The 16,984-nt window shown below is 36.4% G+C and overlaps 1 protein-coding gene across 35 annotated transcripts in view; it reads left to right on the forward strand.

The window, feature by feature from the left end:
• Positions 1 to 16,984, forward strand: part of EPB41 (erythrocyte membrane protein band 4.1) — a 197,894-nt gene that overhangs the window by 149,361 nt on the left and 31,549 nt on the right. For 9 of the 35 annotated variants that reach the window (XR_012130088.1, XM_073233492.1, XM_073233493.1 and 6 more), the window contains exons 12-17: positions 5,643 to 5,821; positions 8,956 to 9,012; positions 9,179 to 9,220; positions 10,186 to 10,248; positions 14,658 to 14,834; positions 16,613 to 16,663. Coding sequence is in view for 34 of the 35 variants with exons in the window: in XM_073233492.1 (XP_073089593.1) it covers positions 5,643 to 5,821; positions 8,956 to 9,012; positions 9,179 to 9,220; positions 10,186 to 10,248; positions 14,658 to 14,834; positions 16,613 to 16,663 (569 nt within the window). In the remaining variant the exon portion in view is untranslated. The remainder of the gene's footprint in view (positions 1 to 5,642; positions 5,822 to 8,955; positions 9,013 to 9,178; positions 9,221 to 10,185; positions 10,249 to 14,657; positions 14,835 to 16,612; positions 16,664 to 16,984) is intronic. The other 26 variants (XM_073233501.1, XM_073233516.1, XM_037010512.2 and 23 more) reach the window with 17 other exon arrangements.

The raw sequence follows: 16,984 nt of genomic DNA on the forward strand, positions 1-16,984 counted from the left end.
TGTTGGCCTTCTGAATTTCTTCTTTGGAGAAGTGTCTGTTCAGATCCTCTGCCCATTTTTTAATTGGATTATTTGCTTTTTGTTTGTTGAGGTGCATGAGCTCTTTATATATTTTGTATGTCAACCTTTTATCAGATCTGTCATTTATAAATATGTTCTCCCATACTGTAGGATGCCATTTTGTTCTACTGATGGTGTCCTTTGCTGTACAGAAGCTTTTCAGTTTGATATATTCCCACTTGTTCATTTTTGCTTTTGTTTCCCTTGCCCCCAGATATATGTTCATGAAAAAGTTGCTCATGTTTATGTCCAAGAGATTTTTGCCTTTTTTTCCTAAGAGTTTTATGGTTTCATGACTTAAACTCAGGTCTTTGATCCATTTCAAATTTACTTTTGTGTATGGGGTTAGACAATGATCCAGTTTTATTCTCTTGCATGTAGCTGTCCAGTTTTGCCAACATCAACTGTCGAAGAGGCTGTCATTTCCCCATTGTATGTCCGTGGCTCCTTTATCGTATATTAATTGACCATGTATGTTTGAATTAATATCTGGACTCTCTATTCTATTCCACTTGTCTGTGGGTCTGTTCTTGTGCCAGTACCAAATTGTCTTGATTACTGTGGCTTTGTAGTAGAGCTTGAAGTTGGGAAGCGAGATCCTCCCTGCTTTATTCTTCCTTCTCAGGATTGCTTTGGCTATTCGGGGTCTTTTGTGGTTCCACATGAATTTTAAAACTATTTGTTCCAGTTCATTGAAGAATGGTGTTGATATTTTGATAGGGATTGCATTGAATCTGTAGATTGCTTTAGGCAGGATGGCCATTTTGACAATATCAATTCTTCCTAGCCAAGAGCTTGGGATGAATTTTCATTTGTTGGTGTCCTCTTTAATTTCTCTTAAGAGTGTCTTGTAGTTTTCAGGGTATAGGTTTTTCACCTCCTTGGTTAGGTTTATTCCTAGGTATTTTATTCTTTTTGATGCAATTGTGAATGGAATTGTTTTCCTGATTTCTCTTTCTGCTAGTTCATCATTAGTGTATAGGAAAGCAACAGATTTCTGTGTATTAATTTTGTATCCTTAAACTTTACTGAATTCTGATATTAGTTCTAGTAGTTTTGGAGTGGATTCTTTAGGGCTTTGTATGTACAATATCATGTAATCTGCAAACAGTGACAGTTTAACTTCTTCTTTACCAATCTGGATGCCTTTTATTTCTTTGTGTTGTTTGCTTGCTGTGGTGAGGACCTCCAAAAGTATGCTGAATGAAAGTGGAGAGGGTGGGTATCCTCATCTTGTTCCCGATATTAAAGGACAGCTTTCAGCTTCTCGGTGTTAAGTATGATGTTGGCTGTGGGTTTGTCATATATGGCCTTTATTATGTTGAGGTACTTGCCTTCTATACCCATTTTGTTGAGAGTTTTTATCATGAATGGATGTTGAATTTTGTCAAATGCTTTTTCAGCATCTGTGGAGATGACCATGTGATTTTTGTCCTTCTTTTTGTTAATGTGTGGTGGATGATGTTGATGGATTTTCTAATATTGTACCATCCTGGCATCCCTGCGATGAATCCTCCTTGATCATAATGGATGATCTTTTTGATGTATTTTTGATTTCGGTTTGCTAATATTTTGTTGAGTATTTTTGCATCTATGTTCCTCAGGGATATTGGTCTATAATTTTTTTTGTGTGTGGTGTCTTTGCCTAGTTTTGGTATTAGGGTGATGCTGGCCTCATAGAGGAGTGTTCCCTCCTCTTCTGCTTGGAAAACTTTAAGGAGAATCAGTATTAGGTCTTCACTAAATGTTTGGTAAAATTCAGTGGTGAAGCCATCTGGTCCAAGGGATTTGTTCTTAGATTGTTTTTTGATTACCAATTCAATTTCGTTGCTAGTAATTAGTCTATTCAGATTATCTGTTTCTTTCTGGGTCAGTCTTGGAGGGTTGTATTTTTCTAGAAAGTCATCCATTTCTTCTAGGTTATCCAGTTTGTTACCATATAATTTTTTATAGTATTCTCTAATATTTCTTTGTATTTCTGTGGTGTCTGTAGTGATTTTTCCTTTCTCATTTTTGATTCTGTCTATGTGTGTAAACTCTCTTTTTTTCTTGATAAGTCTGGCTAAGGGTTTATCTATTTTGTTTATTTTCTCAAAGAACCAGCTCCTGCTTTGAATGATTCTTTGTATTGTTTTATTCTTCTCAATTTTATTTATTTCTGCTCTAATCTTTATTATGTCCCTCCTTCTACTGACTTTGGGCCTCATTTGTTCTTCTTTTTCTAGTTTTGTTAATTGTGAGTTTAGACTGCTCATATGGGATTTTTCTTTCTGAGGTAGGCCTGTATTGCAATGTATTTCCCTCTGAGCACGGTCTTCGTTGAGTCCCACAGATTTTGCGGTGTTAAATTATTGTCATTTGACTTCATATATTGCTTGATCTCTGTTTTTACTTGTTCATTGATCCATTGATTATTTTGGAGCATGTTGTTAAGCTTTCATGTGTCTGTGAGCCTTTTTTGTTTTCTTGGTACAATTTATTTCTAGTTTTTATATCTTTGTGATCTGAGAAGTTGATATAATTTCAATCTTTTTGAATTTACTGAGTCTCTTTTTGTGGCTCAGTGTATGATCTATTCTTGAAAATTTTCCATGTGCACTTGAGAAGAATGTATATCCTGTGCTTTTGGGTGGATAATTCTGTAGATGTCTCTTAGGTCCATCTGTTCTAATGTGTTGTTCATTGCCTCTGTCACCTTACTTACTTTCTGTCTGGTTGATCTGTCCTTTGGAGTGAGTGGAGTGTTGACTTCTCCTAGAATGAATGCATTGCTTTCTATTTCCCCTTTTAATTCTGTTAGTATTTGTTTCACTTATGTAGGTGCTCCTGTGTTGGGTGCATAGATGTTTATAATGGTTATATCCTGTTGTTGGATTGACCCCTTTATCGTATGTAATGTCCTTCTTTGTCTCTTGTGACTTTCTTTTTTTTAGAGTCAATTTGTCTGATACAAGTACTGCAACACCTGCTTTTTTCTCCCTATTAGTTGCATGAAATATCTTTTTCCATCCCTTCACTTTTAGTCTGTATGTCTTTGGGTTTGAAGTGAGTCTCTTGTAGGCAGCATATAGATGGGTCTTGTTTTTTTTATCCATTCAGTGACTCTGTGTCTTTTGATTGGTGCATTCAGACCATTTACATTTAGGGTGATAATCGATAGGTATGTACTCATTGCCATTGCAGGTTTTCAATTTGTGGTTACCAAAGGTTCAAGGGTAACTTCCTTACTATCTAAGAGTCTAGCTTAACTCACTTAATATACTATTACAAACACAGTCTAAAGGTTCTTTTTTTTCCCTCTCCTTTTCTTCGTCTTCCATTCTTTATATATTAGGTATCATATTCTGTACTCTTTGTCTAACCCTTTTTAATGTTAGGCACACTTCCATCTGTAGAAGTCCCTCCAACATATACTGTAGAGATGGTTTGTGGGAGGTAAATTCTCTCAGCTTTTGTTTATCTGGAAATTGCTTAATCCCTCCTTCAAATTTAAATGATAATCTTGCTGGATAGAGTATTCTTAGTTTGAGACCCTTCTGCTTCACTGCATTAAATATATCATGCCACTTCCTTCTGGCCTGTGAGGTTTCTGCTGAGAAGTCTGATGATAGCCTGATGGGTTTTCCTTTGCATGTAATCTTATTTCTCTCTCTGGCTACTTTTAATAGTCTGTCCTTATCCTTGATCTTTGCCATTTTAATTGTTATATGTCTTGGTGTTGTCTTCCTTGGGTCCCTTGTGTTGGGAAATCTGTGCACCTGTTTGGCCTGATAGACTAACTGCTTCCGCAGATTGGGGAAGTTTTCAGCAATCACTTCCTCAAAGACACTTTCTATCTCTATTTCTCTCTCATCTTCTTCTGGTACCCCTATAATACGAATATTGTTCTGTTTGGATTGATCTCACAGTTCTCTCAGTATTCTTTTATTCCTAGAGATCCCTTTTTCTCTAATAGAAGCAGTCTATTAATGTTAACTCCTTGACCAGGGAGGCTTTCAAAGCCTTGATTCTTGTAGAATCCTAACAAAGTGATTCTTCAGCTTCTTTATACTCCTCTTCTCTAATTTCTGTTTCATTTATCATCTCCTCTGTTGTATCTAATCTGCTTTTAATACCCTCCATTGTGTTCCTCAATGATTGGATCTCCATCCTAAATTCGTTCCTGAGTTCTTAAATATTTTTTCCATACCTACAGGAACATGTTTATGATTTTTATTTTGAAATCTCTTTCAGGAAGATTTATTAGTTCAGTCTCACTCGATCCTTTTTCTTGTGTTGAGATTTTGCTTTGAACCAGGTTCCTTTAATGTTTCATATTTGTATGTGGTGCCCTTTAGTGCCCAGAAGCTCTACTCTCTGTAGCTGCTCAGTCCCTGGAGCAATGTAGGGGGTCACAGGGGAGTGGTGTGGTGCCTGGGCGCAGGAAAGAGCTGTTTCCTGCTTTCTGGCTGCTATGCCTGTCTCCACTGCTAGAACCACTGCTAGGCTGAACACACAGGCGTAGACCTCTATGCTTTGCATTTGTAGCTGCTGTAGGCGGGGCTCCCCTCTGGCTTGCCTGATGCCAGAGCAGGGTTTGCCAGTTTGCAAGCCAGGTGTGGGCTGGCCAGGAGAAAGGCACAGCAAGCGGTAATCACAGTGGGGGGCCTTGGAGCTGTGTAGCCACCCAGGGGAATGGAACAACTAAAGATCATGGAAGTTTCCAACCTGCTGGGCTGAGTGCACCCGGACAATTTTGTCTACCTGTCCTTTCTCCTGATCAGTAAGGTCTGTGCAATCCCTGCCCCTTTAGCAGCCCTCTCACTTTTAGGAAGTCTCTCAGACTGCCCACCCAGATCAGCTGGATATGAATCCCTGTTTTCCTCAAGCAGCTGGAGTCTCAGCCTCTCCAGGTGTTCTGCCTGTCTTAGCTTTCCAACCCCACTAATCACCAGAGCACCATGCAATGTAGGTTTGTGCTCCAGAGCAGATCTCCAGGGCTAGGTGTTCAATAGTCCCAGACCTCCACTCCTTCCAGGTCTGTTTCTCTTCCTCCCGCCAGTGAGCTGGGGTGGGGAAAGGGCTTGAGTCCCACTAGGTCTCGGCTTTGGTATGTTACCCTCTTCTGTGAGGTCTGTTCTTTCCTCCAGGTTTATGCAGTCTGGCGCAGCCTTCTTTCCTGTTGCTCTTTCAGGATTAGTTGTATTAATTATATTTTTGTATTATACGTGGTTTTAGGAGGAGGTCTCTGTCTCACCTCTCACACTGCCATCTTTATTCTTGTATCATCGTGTGTAACTTTTTAATAAAATGAGTTTTCAGTTTTTTACTGTGATATCCATGCCCCTTCCCTTCTTTATAGAACACAATTTTCAGCACAATTTTGTTTTTCTATTAAGGATACTTTTAGATTTCTTATTGCCATCAGCTGCCTGGCAGAGCGTGAAAGATTTATTTATTTATTTATTTGCCTTCTCTGTAATAGCCCTCTGGGCACTGTAACACTCATATGTGTCTGAATTCAGTTGTTTAACCTGGTGACTTTGAGGTAGTACAGTGACATGTGCCTTCACTTATTCTTCCCTTTTCCCTTTCTCACAAAGCAGCAGCTGTTGATTCAGCAGACAGAAGTCCGAGGCCCACCTCTGCACCAGCCATTGCTCAGAGTCAGGTCACAGAAAGCAGTGGCACAGGTTCTAAAGCTCAGAAGGAAACAGAGAGGGTTGCTGTGGAAGGGGAAGAAGTACCACCTGAGCAGGCTGAGCCCACAGAAGTGTGGAAGGTATGTCATAAGTCCAAATACCCAGCTTATTCACTTTCTGATTCAGAAATATTAACTCCTTGACCAGGAAGGCTTTCAAAGCCTTTATTCTTGTAGAATCCTAATGAAGTTATCTCTTCCTCACTCTTTCTAAGAAAAGCTATCTCCCATGAATCTGTAAAATAGTTTCATAGAATTATGTCATGAAGATTGTAAGCTATCCCTGAAGTTTTTCAGGTCACCCACACTTTTAGCCAACTTAAACTTATATCTAAAAAAATGAATCTATAAAACACAACAACACCATGACATCTGCTTTTAAAAATAATTTTTACTCATCCAAAAGGAATCTCCACATTCCTTTTTAAGAGTAAGCTCTGCTAATATGATTAAAATACAGCTTGATTTCCTAAAATGGATATATTTGCAACATATCCTAGGAATATCTGGATATTACATATATGTGCTTGTTCAAATCTTAACTAACTTTACAAAAGGGGAAAGATCCATTGTGTAGAAGTATGCTACTCATTTGCTTACAACTCTGAGTTTATTGTACCCACAATCACTGAACCTTGTTGAAAATCACCAATTTAATTGGCAGATTTCCCAAGTAACAGTAACTGGACTGATCATTTATGTGTTAATAGGCTTTTTAAACACATTTAACCAGTGATGGAGTTGAGGTGTTAGTTCAGATTTATTGAAGTAAATACTAGGCTCAGTGTTGACAACAGGAATTAATAGAAGCAGTCTTTTTGAGAAAAATTACATTTCCATATGTCTGTTAAGAAATTTAAAACCATATAAGACCTTAGTAAGTGCTCTTGCCTTGGCAGATACATTAATCCTATTCTTTTGGAGCCAGTTCAGTATCTAGTTTATCTATAGAACTGTGGTCAATCTGGCTCTGTTTTGACTATATTTCTTGAAAACCTGTTCAATATAACACACAGTTTTTTACTGTCCTCTGAGACACTTGAGTCTAGAGAGAGAAAAAAGTGGAGTGAATGGTGGGTGTTTGTGTTTTTTTTACCTAGTCAAATGTGTATGATATTGGCCACCAGTTTCAGTATCAAAAGTAACTTTTGAATGTTAGATTACCTCAGTTTTCAATGTTAGGATATCTTAGCTGGCACTTGGACTATTTGTTATACTAACTAGAAATTGTTGGATTACTGGAGCTAGCAAGGGAATACTTCTGAGTGGCTAAGATTCCTTTGGCTTTCTGCTAACTTACTTGTTCTTTTGCCTATAGGGTAGACACGGGTATCTTCAAGAATAGGTTCCCTTTGCTCCTGGGCCCTTGGCAGAGTGGAGAGATCACTTCCTGGTATATGCACCCCATTTAAGTGCCAGTAAATTTAATTGTGTATAAATATATGTTTTGAGATACTTGAGTTATGATTAGACTGAAAGCCACCTCTGATAACCTTCTATTACTTTAATAGTAGTGATAGAATTAAGGGTGACTCTGAGTTTATTTGTAGCAGAAAATAATTAGGGAATTTACCCAAAGCCATATTTATTATAGAAAGCAATAGTAGTAATAAAGTATCTTTGCAACTATAAATGTCATTATCTAATACTAATTTGGTGGCAGCTAGAGATAGCCTTTTGGCATCTTGAGTCATTGGACAAGACCTATTTTGCAAGTGTAGACATAATACCTTTCCCCCAAGTACATCTTTATCTCATTTAATGTCTATGGTGGGGAGTGGGGGCCATACTCAGAGCCACTGTTGCTACTTGGCCTTCCTTCTTAGACTAAAGTAGAGGCTCAAAATTTCTTGCTGTTGGATGGCTAAGGATCCAAAGCAAAAAGTCACTTTTTTCATTTAAACAGTAATTTTAAGCTTTAAAAATAATTTAAAACTATCATTCACAAAGTGTTCACAGTCTTATGAAGATATTATCTCCGTTTTGTAAGAAAAAAACACCCTAAACTCAGGTGAAATAACTTGCTAATGGCCATAAAGCAAGTGTATTTGGATTCAGAGTAGAAATGATCCGTATTTTCAATTAGTCCTGGTAGTTAAAAGTGCTGTATCTGGATGTTCTTATGATTTAACAGTGTCATGAAGTTTGGTGTTATCTTTACGTTCAGTCCTAGAGAAAATATCACAGTGACCTTGTAGTCTACGGTAATGTGGCCAAGTGTGATTTTAAAAAAATGTCAAAACCACAGACTGATGAGGTCCTGTAAAGAACTTAATGAGACAAAGTGACTGATTTGACCCTTAATAAAAACAGTTTCCTAATTTTGAAAACGCAGTGCTTTAGGCATTGCTCACTCTATTATGCTTCCTCTTAATCACCTATCTGGGTTTTTAAAATTTATACTTGCTCCATTTGGGTTGTATAAAAGACTATTACTAAAGGTGTTTCAAAGGTAGGATGTTACTCTCTTCATTCTGTTCTATTAAGGATGAATCTTGCCCATCCACCAAACACAGGTTCCAGTTCCCAATGGAGGAGATTGCCGTTAAATGTTGCAGCTGAGCCCTATGTGTGCTTATTTATAAATCAGCCTCGGAATTAATTGCATGTGTCAGTAACAATTTGGATTGAGTTTATGTTGATGTTTGTTGTCTAATAAACTGAAGGGTCACTGACTCCTTAAGTGTATTGATCAACTAACAAAATTTTTTTCTATTTACCTGCTTGGTGTCATATGTGATTTATTATGTGTGTGCTTTAACTGTGAAGATTTTTTTTGTTTCTAACTATATGTATGTCATACATTGATACCTTTGTTTGTAAATTTGTTTTTAGAAGTTAAAATAATTCTAGATCATTTTAAAAAAGCAAAACAAAAACATGGCTTATTAAAGCCTAAATTATATTTTTACTAAGTACTTTTTTTATTAGTAAGTATAAAAATTTTTTCTCCATCAGTAGAATATCTTAACTTTCTTTTTTGATCATTTGGCTGTCCACATTACCTGTTCAGCCTTGAAAATATTGTGAACTAACAGGTTGCTGTTGCAAATATGTCCTTCCCTTATTGTGACACCCACAATAAGACTGCATCATGGTGATCACATATCAGCTTATTTCATGCCAGCTTAAAGATGCAGCTTACTTGGAAACAATGCTATTCATAGAAACCTACTAACTTGAAATGTTTTTACCACTTTATTTCTTAAATGTAGGTGGAAAAAACCCACATCGAGGTCACAGTACCCACCTCAAATGGTGACCAAACACAGGTTTGTGCCAACAGGCCACTTGTTACTTTCCCCCTTCACCATCAGTTTTTTCTTCTCCCCAATCCCAGTCTCCTTAAAAAAAAAATTGTAAAATAAAGGTTCAAACAAACTTCAATGAGCCAATATTTTATCTTTTTTTTTCTTTTTTTAATAATGGCAAAAACAGAAGCTTGCAGAAAAAACTGAAGATCTGATAAGAATGAGGAAGGTTAGCCATCTTTCACGTTCACAAAACTACATTACCATCACCCATGCTGACTTTTATGATGCACTAAAAAGACAGTGATCCATTCTTTTCATTGATTTCTCTTAATCAGAAATTACTCTCCATAGCTGATATATGTATGCATATATGCACACACATATGTATACCAAAGAAATTATAATCCTATACTATATGTTAAGAAATTTCATTAGTATAAGCTTTCCAGTAGGAAAATATCCTTTTAAACACAATGGAATGATTATCGATGGTCAGACCTATCCTTTAAACTTTATAAGAAATATTTCCCAGTGACACCATATTCTTGGAGTCATTGGCAATAATTTATACATATTTTTTGTAGAAACCATCATAGCAGCAATTCCCAATATTGTTAATAACTGTGGGTTTGACTGCTCTGTGCCTCATTCTTCCCCATAATGGAGTGGGGTGAATCCATCTTGCTGATTAGAATAGACTGATCATGTATTAAATACCGTTAGGTCTTTCTTATGAAAAGTATTAGAGATGTACATACTGCAGCATTGTAAGTATCAAATATATCTAAAAAGCTAACTAATGTTTTAAAGCATTTCTTTATTCCACAAAACATGGAGTTTCAAAGCTTCTTAAAGTCATGTATTTTAAGATAACTGTCAAACAGCTCAATTTCAAAAATGAACATAAAAGAGCTTGTTATGTAAGGAGCCAATGAAACTAGGAGCACTGTCTATTTAAATAACATCATTACACTTGTCCATCATTCATGAACAAGGTCATCCATTTGCTAGTGATAATCATGGTCTCTATGTGTCCTTGTAGTTCTGCGACCATTTCATGTTGGCATATGCTGTGCTGTGAACATTTAATTTTAATTTTTTTTTTGGTTTTCCAATTTGCCTTTTTTTTCCCGCAAGAACAACATTTTAATTTTTTATGCTTTTCTGTTTTTCCCTCTTTCATTTTCACAGAAAAAGAGAGAGAGACTAGATGGTGAAAACATTTATATCAGACATAGCAATTTAATGTTGGAGGTTTGTATGAACTTGAAGCTTATTTAAGTTGATTGCCTGTGTTCTGAATTCTTTGCTGATCCCCTTTCTTCTTTCTGTGCTGGTTTGGTTTTGCATGCCATTGCATGAGAAAATTTTAGGTTTAAAAAGGGTTTTGCATGTTGGTAAACATGAAGGTATGCAACCATCTCTCCTGACTCTTTTTAGTTTCCATCTCTTACACTTACCTAAAAAATATATGATTGGGACTAACTCTGCCTCTTGTGGTTCCATTGTTTTACCCACTTTTAGAAAATTCTACATCATTGTTAAAAATTCCTTGAGTTGTCTAAGAGTATAAACTCTATATATCCCAAATTAGTACCATTTTTTTATCTTCTGAGCTGAGAGAGTATGGGAAAGTAGAAGAAATCACCACAGTTCAAAATGGACCTAAAATATTGGGGATGCCAGAAAATGACAGAAAGGCAATCAGGGGGAAAAAATACAGAAGGAAAGAAGGAAGCCTAGCATTTAATGAGTAGTTTTAATGAGTATGATATAAGATAGTCTAGTCATAAAACTATGTCTGTGGGTATAGGATTATTTTATTTTAAAGATGAGAAAATTGAGGTGTAAAGAAATTAGGTAATTTCTCCGTGGTCACAAACCTGGTAAATTGGTAAAGCTAGGATATGTTTCAGGGAGTATCAAACTCTATTAAGCTACACTCTTTTCCATTCAGGAAGAGCAACGTATTGTCTGCTTTATCAACTTTAAGATCATTTCCCATTATATTTAACACTGGTGAGATTTTTACCAGACTTAACATTAGTCTACTTTATCTAGTTGGGCTCCACCCTGGATAGGGAAATATAAAACTAATTAAAACGTGAGGAGAACTCTGTGAGGAAAAACAAGGAAACTGGAATTATTCTGTGTGGAGAAAACTGAGGCCACATTAGTCTACACGTCAGAAAAACTCATGTAAAAGTTGATGACTAGATTATCTTGCAGTTCCACTCAGAGCCAAAAGAAATGGGCATATAAACTCCAGTATTTGGGGATTTAACTTAAAGGAAATATAAAAATATAGGAAGATGATAAAAATGGCTCCTGCCTTCAGGAGGCTTACAGTGTGGAGAAGTGGAGAGGAGAGAAATAAGAAACAAGTAGACAAATAGCAATAAAATGATTACAAGTTATAAAAGCTGTGAAGGAACTAAACCATATGCTGTGCTAATAAAAGGGATCTTCTCAGAATAAGATGGACAGGGAAGCTCTTTCTGAACAGATGGCATTTTAGCTGAGACCTGAAAGATGAACATATATTGAATGTGGTAAATACTAAGCTTGAAGTTTGAAGAAACTTTTTCAGATCTTTGGTTTAATACAATGGCCTCTAATAATTACTTAATCTCATTTTATCCTTTCGCAAAACGTATGTTTTGAGTGCCTGCTATGTATAAGGTACTTTGATAAAAGTAATAAAAATTAGGGCTAACCTTCATTAATCAAGTACTGTGTGGTGAGCCCAGGGCCAAGCGCTTTACATACATTTACCTCATGAAACACGAGGTTTTCCAAGGCTGGATCCTAGAGTATTTCAAACTTGGCAACTAGATTTCTTTGCTTTAGCCCATAACTGAAACTAGACCTGAATGAGAACTTCAGCTTCTGCGATTAGGAATAATAACAGATGTCAGTTGATTACCTGGTGCTGAGCAATGTAACATCTTCCAATTTCAAACGTGCCTATTTTTGAGTAGTCCATCTTTAGTGCTTCCTTTTAACTGGAATGTGTAGTACCAATCATATATTTACCATTTGTTCCATGAGGTGTGTTATGGCTTCTGAGACTCACAAAGTCCCTGTGTGTGATGTGTTTTTTCCCAGCATTTCATTTGACAGTCATGAGAGGGGATTTCTAAATAAGTGTGTGTTTGAAAATTAAAACTACTAACTACCTTTTGAGAACATTATATATTTAATGAAGTGTTTGGTTTGATTGCTGCTAAAATTATAAGATGATAGGCATCAAAAAGTGTCTAACTTGAAAACAGCCAGGTAATTTGGCTATCATTTTCTAGCTGTTGTAAAGAGTTCTTTTCCCCCTAAGGAAGTTCTCTCAAATTACCTGTCACTCTAGCAAGTTGATCTTTTTTTTTTTTTAAACCGTCCTCCTCCCCCTACCCCTACCCCGCCCCCACCCCCACTAATGCTTTGTTCTGGCCAAATAAGGTCGAGTTCATTTTTAGATCTACCGCCTCCTCCTCCATCTCCCAGAGAGAACCTGTAACAAGTGTCTGTGACAAATTCTATTTGGAACAGGTCCCTTTGAGATCTTAATTTTACTCTGTGCCCCCACAGGTTTCCAACAGAGCCAGCTAAGAAGGATGGAGAAAGCTTCCTCAGAAGCTACTGATTTTATTGCAACACTTATTTTCTCAGGTCCCTGGCCCATCAAAAACTAGGCAAGAAGAGTAACAAATTACCACTCTCATATTAAGATGCTAAACCAGAGAATTACGGCTTTCCATAGCACTTCTTATTTTTGTTTTGCTCCATTCACACTTTTAACTCTCCCAGATGTGTTAAGTTGTTCTTGAACAAAGCAGATTTAATTCCAGTTAGGAGCTGGGTCTCAAGGCTGTACGAGCCTGTTGGGGCTCAGTTGCTCAGTCCAAAGCTGCATCAGGCGGAGCTTGTATATGCTTTTCTTTAGCTAGGAAACGTACTTTTCTTTCTTTCAGCTAAAACAAAAGTGCAAACTGTTGTTTCCCCATAGTGAAGCCCATATTCATGAGCTATCCTTACATTTTATCCCAACAAGCAGAGATATTCTTACATGGGAGCTACAGTATTGCCCTTCTTGGATTAGTTTTCTCTTTGATTGATCTAAAAGCAAATATACATGTTTCAGACTTGCAAAAATAAAAAGAATAGACTATTGAATGAGTTTTCTAAATGAATATCTCCAGAATCAGAATTGTATCATGTGCCTCACCAATCCTTTTACATATGCTATTTTCCCCTTGACATTGCTTTTGGAAAAAAATGTATTTATTTGAAGCATATTTCGCTCCAGAAAAAAACTTTTTTAATACATGTTTGTTTAGATGAGTTCTGAATTTTTCTTTTCTTTTTTTCAAAATGAGGCTGTTTCCCACAAAGCCAAAAAGAGAAGAAAGACTAATCCCAAAATTCACATGTCATATTAGGAGATATACTCAATATTATGCTTTTCTTGGATACAGAGCTCTTGTAACATATAATAAACACAGAATATCTAGCATTCATCAAGTGATGGGCTCCCAGATATTTTGATCTCAAGCATAGATTTTTTTAGTTTTTCAGAGAAGTTGGAGAAAAGAACATTTGAGGTTTTGTCATCAGGTTTCACATTTAATTCCATTTCATTTCTGGCCAAGTCTCCCTTTTGAAAGCTTTGTATATCTCCTATTACCTAAGCCTGAATATTATTTCTGGCTTCATTAATCTTAGCTTTTATTATTTCTTCCTGGAATATCCCCTTTAAGAGCTTACCCCTGTTGTCTAGTATTGAAATCTGATGGAACAGTTTATTTAAATTATCAAGGAGGTATATAAAGTATTTGATATGAACTTTTATTAAATTGCTGCCAATCCATTGAAAATTACTGGAAGAAGGTCCCTATTTTGAACTCACTAAGACATGAACTAAAGCTGTCAGAAGCTTAAAAGTATGAGGCTTTTAGTTTTTGTGAATAATATTGGCAAAGAAAAAAAGCCATTATGTTCCATATCCTGAGTGATTTTTCAGAGGTAGTTAACAATTTGCTCTGGAGGCTTGAGCCGGGAACTTTTAGTAGTAAATTTTTATATCAAGAAAGTACTATTCCTGTTTATCAAAAACCAACAATAGCCACCTGGTAATGAGCAAGCAAAACTATCTCCAGGTAGAAATAGAGGGATACTATACAGTTGCAACTCACCAAAGAAAGCAGCCAGTTGTGGAAGGTGGATCTTTCACCATGTCCTTCATTTAACAGTTTCTGCTTATCTATTGCTATCTCCATCCTGCCTGAGCTGAGCCTAAATCAGTTTATATCAAGCTGAGACTGTGGGGTTACCTTCTTAAGATGAGGAGTTGGAGATCTAGTGCTGTGTCATAATGGGAAGGAAAGTTGTAAAACTAAGGAGTGAGCTCTTTTATGGGTTATATTAACTGCTAGGAACTGTGGGGTTATGATGCTTCACTGCTTCCAAGAAAAGCACCTTGTTAAAAAGAAAAAAGTAAGCAAATATACCTGTGTGTATTTACAATTTGAATGCAATTTATGGATTAGTAACATCTGTCCTGGATGTGGTGTGTTTTCTACCAGTGTCTGTCATAGTTTGATGGGCTTCCCTTGGTGTGTTTTTTTAACCTGAGTATTTATTGTTTTGCATCTTTGTCCTTTCAACTGTAGGATTTAGACAAAAGTCAAGAAGAGATCAAGAAACATCATGCTAGCATCAGTGAGCTGAAAAAGAACTTCATGGAATCTGTACCAGAACCACGCCCTAGTGAATGGGATAAGCGCTTATCCACTCACTCTCCCTTCCGAACACTTAACATCAATGGGCAAATCCCCACAGGAGAAGGAGTGAGTACTTTGTCCTTGTGACTAATTGTGAGAATGAATGAAATTAATGTTTTTGTATATTAATGTTATGTAGGGGAAAGAAAGTGTAGAGCTGAAATATAGCTTTGATGCTAATTTCACCAATTTGTCATAGCTTTAAGGCATTCATAATCAAACACTTGTTTCTTAAGTAACATGGGCTACTCAGTTAATTATATGAGCCATTTAGAGCTATTAGTAGGCAGCTGAGCTCTGAGCACTGTCTCTGCAGCTGCATACTTCTGTCTAGTGTGTGTTTACAAATTGACCATAAGCCAGTGGAACTTTATGTTCAAACTGTGCCTCCAAAGACCAGAGAGTCTACTAAATTTAGTAAGGTCAAAATTGGAACAGGATAAACATTTTTCTAAAACTTCATTTGAACATTTCTACAACTTAGAAATGTCTGGAATGGTTGACCACAATTATATAATAAAGCAAGGAGGCCCTAAAGCCAGAGAATGTGGAATACCAAGTAGTAATTATTATATTTCAGTTTTAGAAAAACTACTGATGATTTATTTTGTCTTTATGAGTAGCATCAAAATTTTAACATGCTAAGTTTTGTAACAAAACCATGATTAGAAGAAGCCAGAGACACTTTCCAGGGGCTATAATTGTTGTCATTGCCTATTTTAGAAATCCTACATGTAAATAAATGAATCTTTGTAATGAGGATATGTTGAGATCCCTTTAACTGATATTTGAAAATTCTTTACTTAATTATTAGCCTATATGAGTTAAATATTTATATATAGTCACAGTGACTCAGTGAGTGACTGTAATGATTTTTAAATTATGTGCTTGCTTTTCCCCAAAAGCAATAACAATTCTAGTTAAGAAAGGTAGTGCTGTCTTGATAATTTTTTAAAAGCTTGTTTTTATATTCAGAATTCATTATAAGCTATCCAACTTATTTACTTTCTGGAACTGGAGAAGATGATAAAAGTTGGCTTACAAGTGTGCCTTTTTATTTTTCAAAATGTGATTAATTGGCTAACCGTTCTCCAGATAGAGTTGAACCAATTTCACCAAGTAAGGCTGGGGAATTCCTGAATGATGGGTAGCTAAATAGAGTTACCAGGGATGATGGGGTGCAATTGTCCCTTTGTTCTGTCCTTAGCCTTCCTTCCCTTATAAAAGTGGGCATCAGTTTTGTATTCTAAGCCTAGAGAATGTACCCTGAACTGAGACACTGACTCTGCTTTCTACATTTTTAGACTCCAGGAGAAAATGCCTAGTTGCCATCTGACCTGGTTAAATGTCTACAAACCGTAACTGCATATTTTCTAGAAGTTTTTTCTTTGACTCTATGGAAGTAATAAAAGATGCTAAACTACTTTGAAAAAGTAACTTACTCAAAAGGTTTGGTAAATTTGAATCAGTCTCCATTTCCAGAAAATATCTTGTATCTTAGTGGAAACCCTTCAGAAATCATCTCAGGGCTGATTGGGAATGGCTATGTCATTCTGTGGACTTTAAAGAAACGACTTTTTATAAATTAAATAAACTCAGTGGGGAGTTACTTGAGCAACTTTAGTTCTATGCTTTGTTTATTACCCCTCTAAATAAACAATGAAATAAATAAGAACTGTATTGTGATAACCTTTTATATAGGGTACTCCACTTTGGCATATCTTACTTTTTCTTTAATAATTAGGACAATATTTGCATTTTCTGGGGATGCCTCTTCCAACCTTTGACAGCATTGTTGTTGCATTGCAAGGCAACTGAATTTTATATAATTTGTGTATGACCAGGTGAAGAAAACCTCTATCCTTCCCTCGGAAAGAAAGGTTGGTGGGCCAGAGGTAAAGCTGCTGTTATGACTTGTGCTTTTCAATCAGAATTTGCTCTTGTCATGGCACTACGCAGATAATCCCCCCAGAAATGAACAGCAGCTGCTGAGTAATTTTTTTTTCTTTTGGCTATACTAGTATATTCACACCCACTGCCTTTTGACCTAACACATAGCATTTCCACTGCTGCAGCGTTTGCAGCTTTCAATTTGCTTATTTCAGCGCATGGCTGGTTGAAAAGCTGCATGAAGATGTAACTATGTATTCAGAGAGAAATGAATTTAATTGTACCCTGTTCTTTTTATGTTGTCTTTCTTCTCCCTCTTTATTTCA

Source organism: Manis javanica, chromosome 4 (genome assembly GCF_040802235.1).
Source record: "Manis javanica isolate MJ-LG chromosome 4, MJ_LKY, whole genome shotgun sequence".
NCBI lineage: Eukaryota > Metazoa > Chordata > Mammalia > Pholidota > Manidae > Manis > Manis javanica.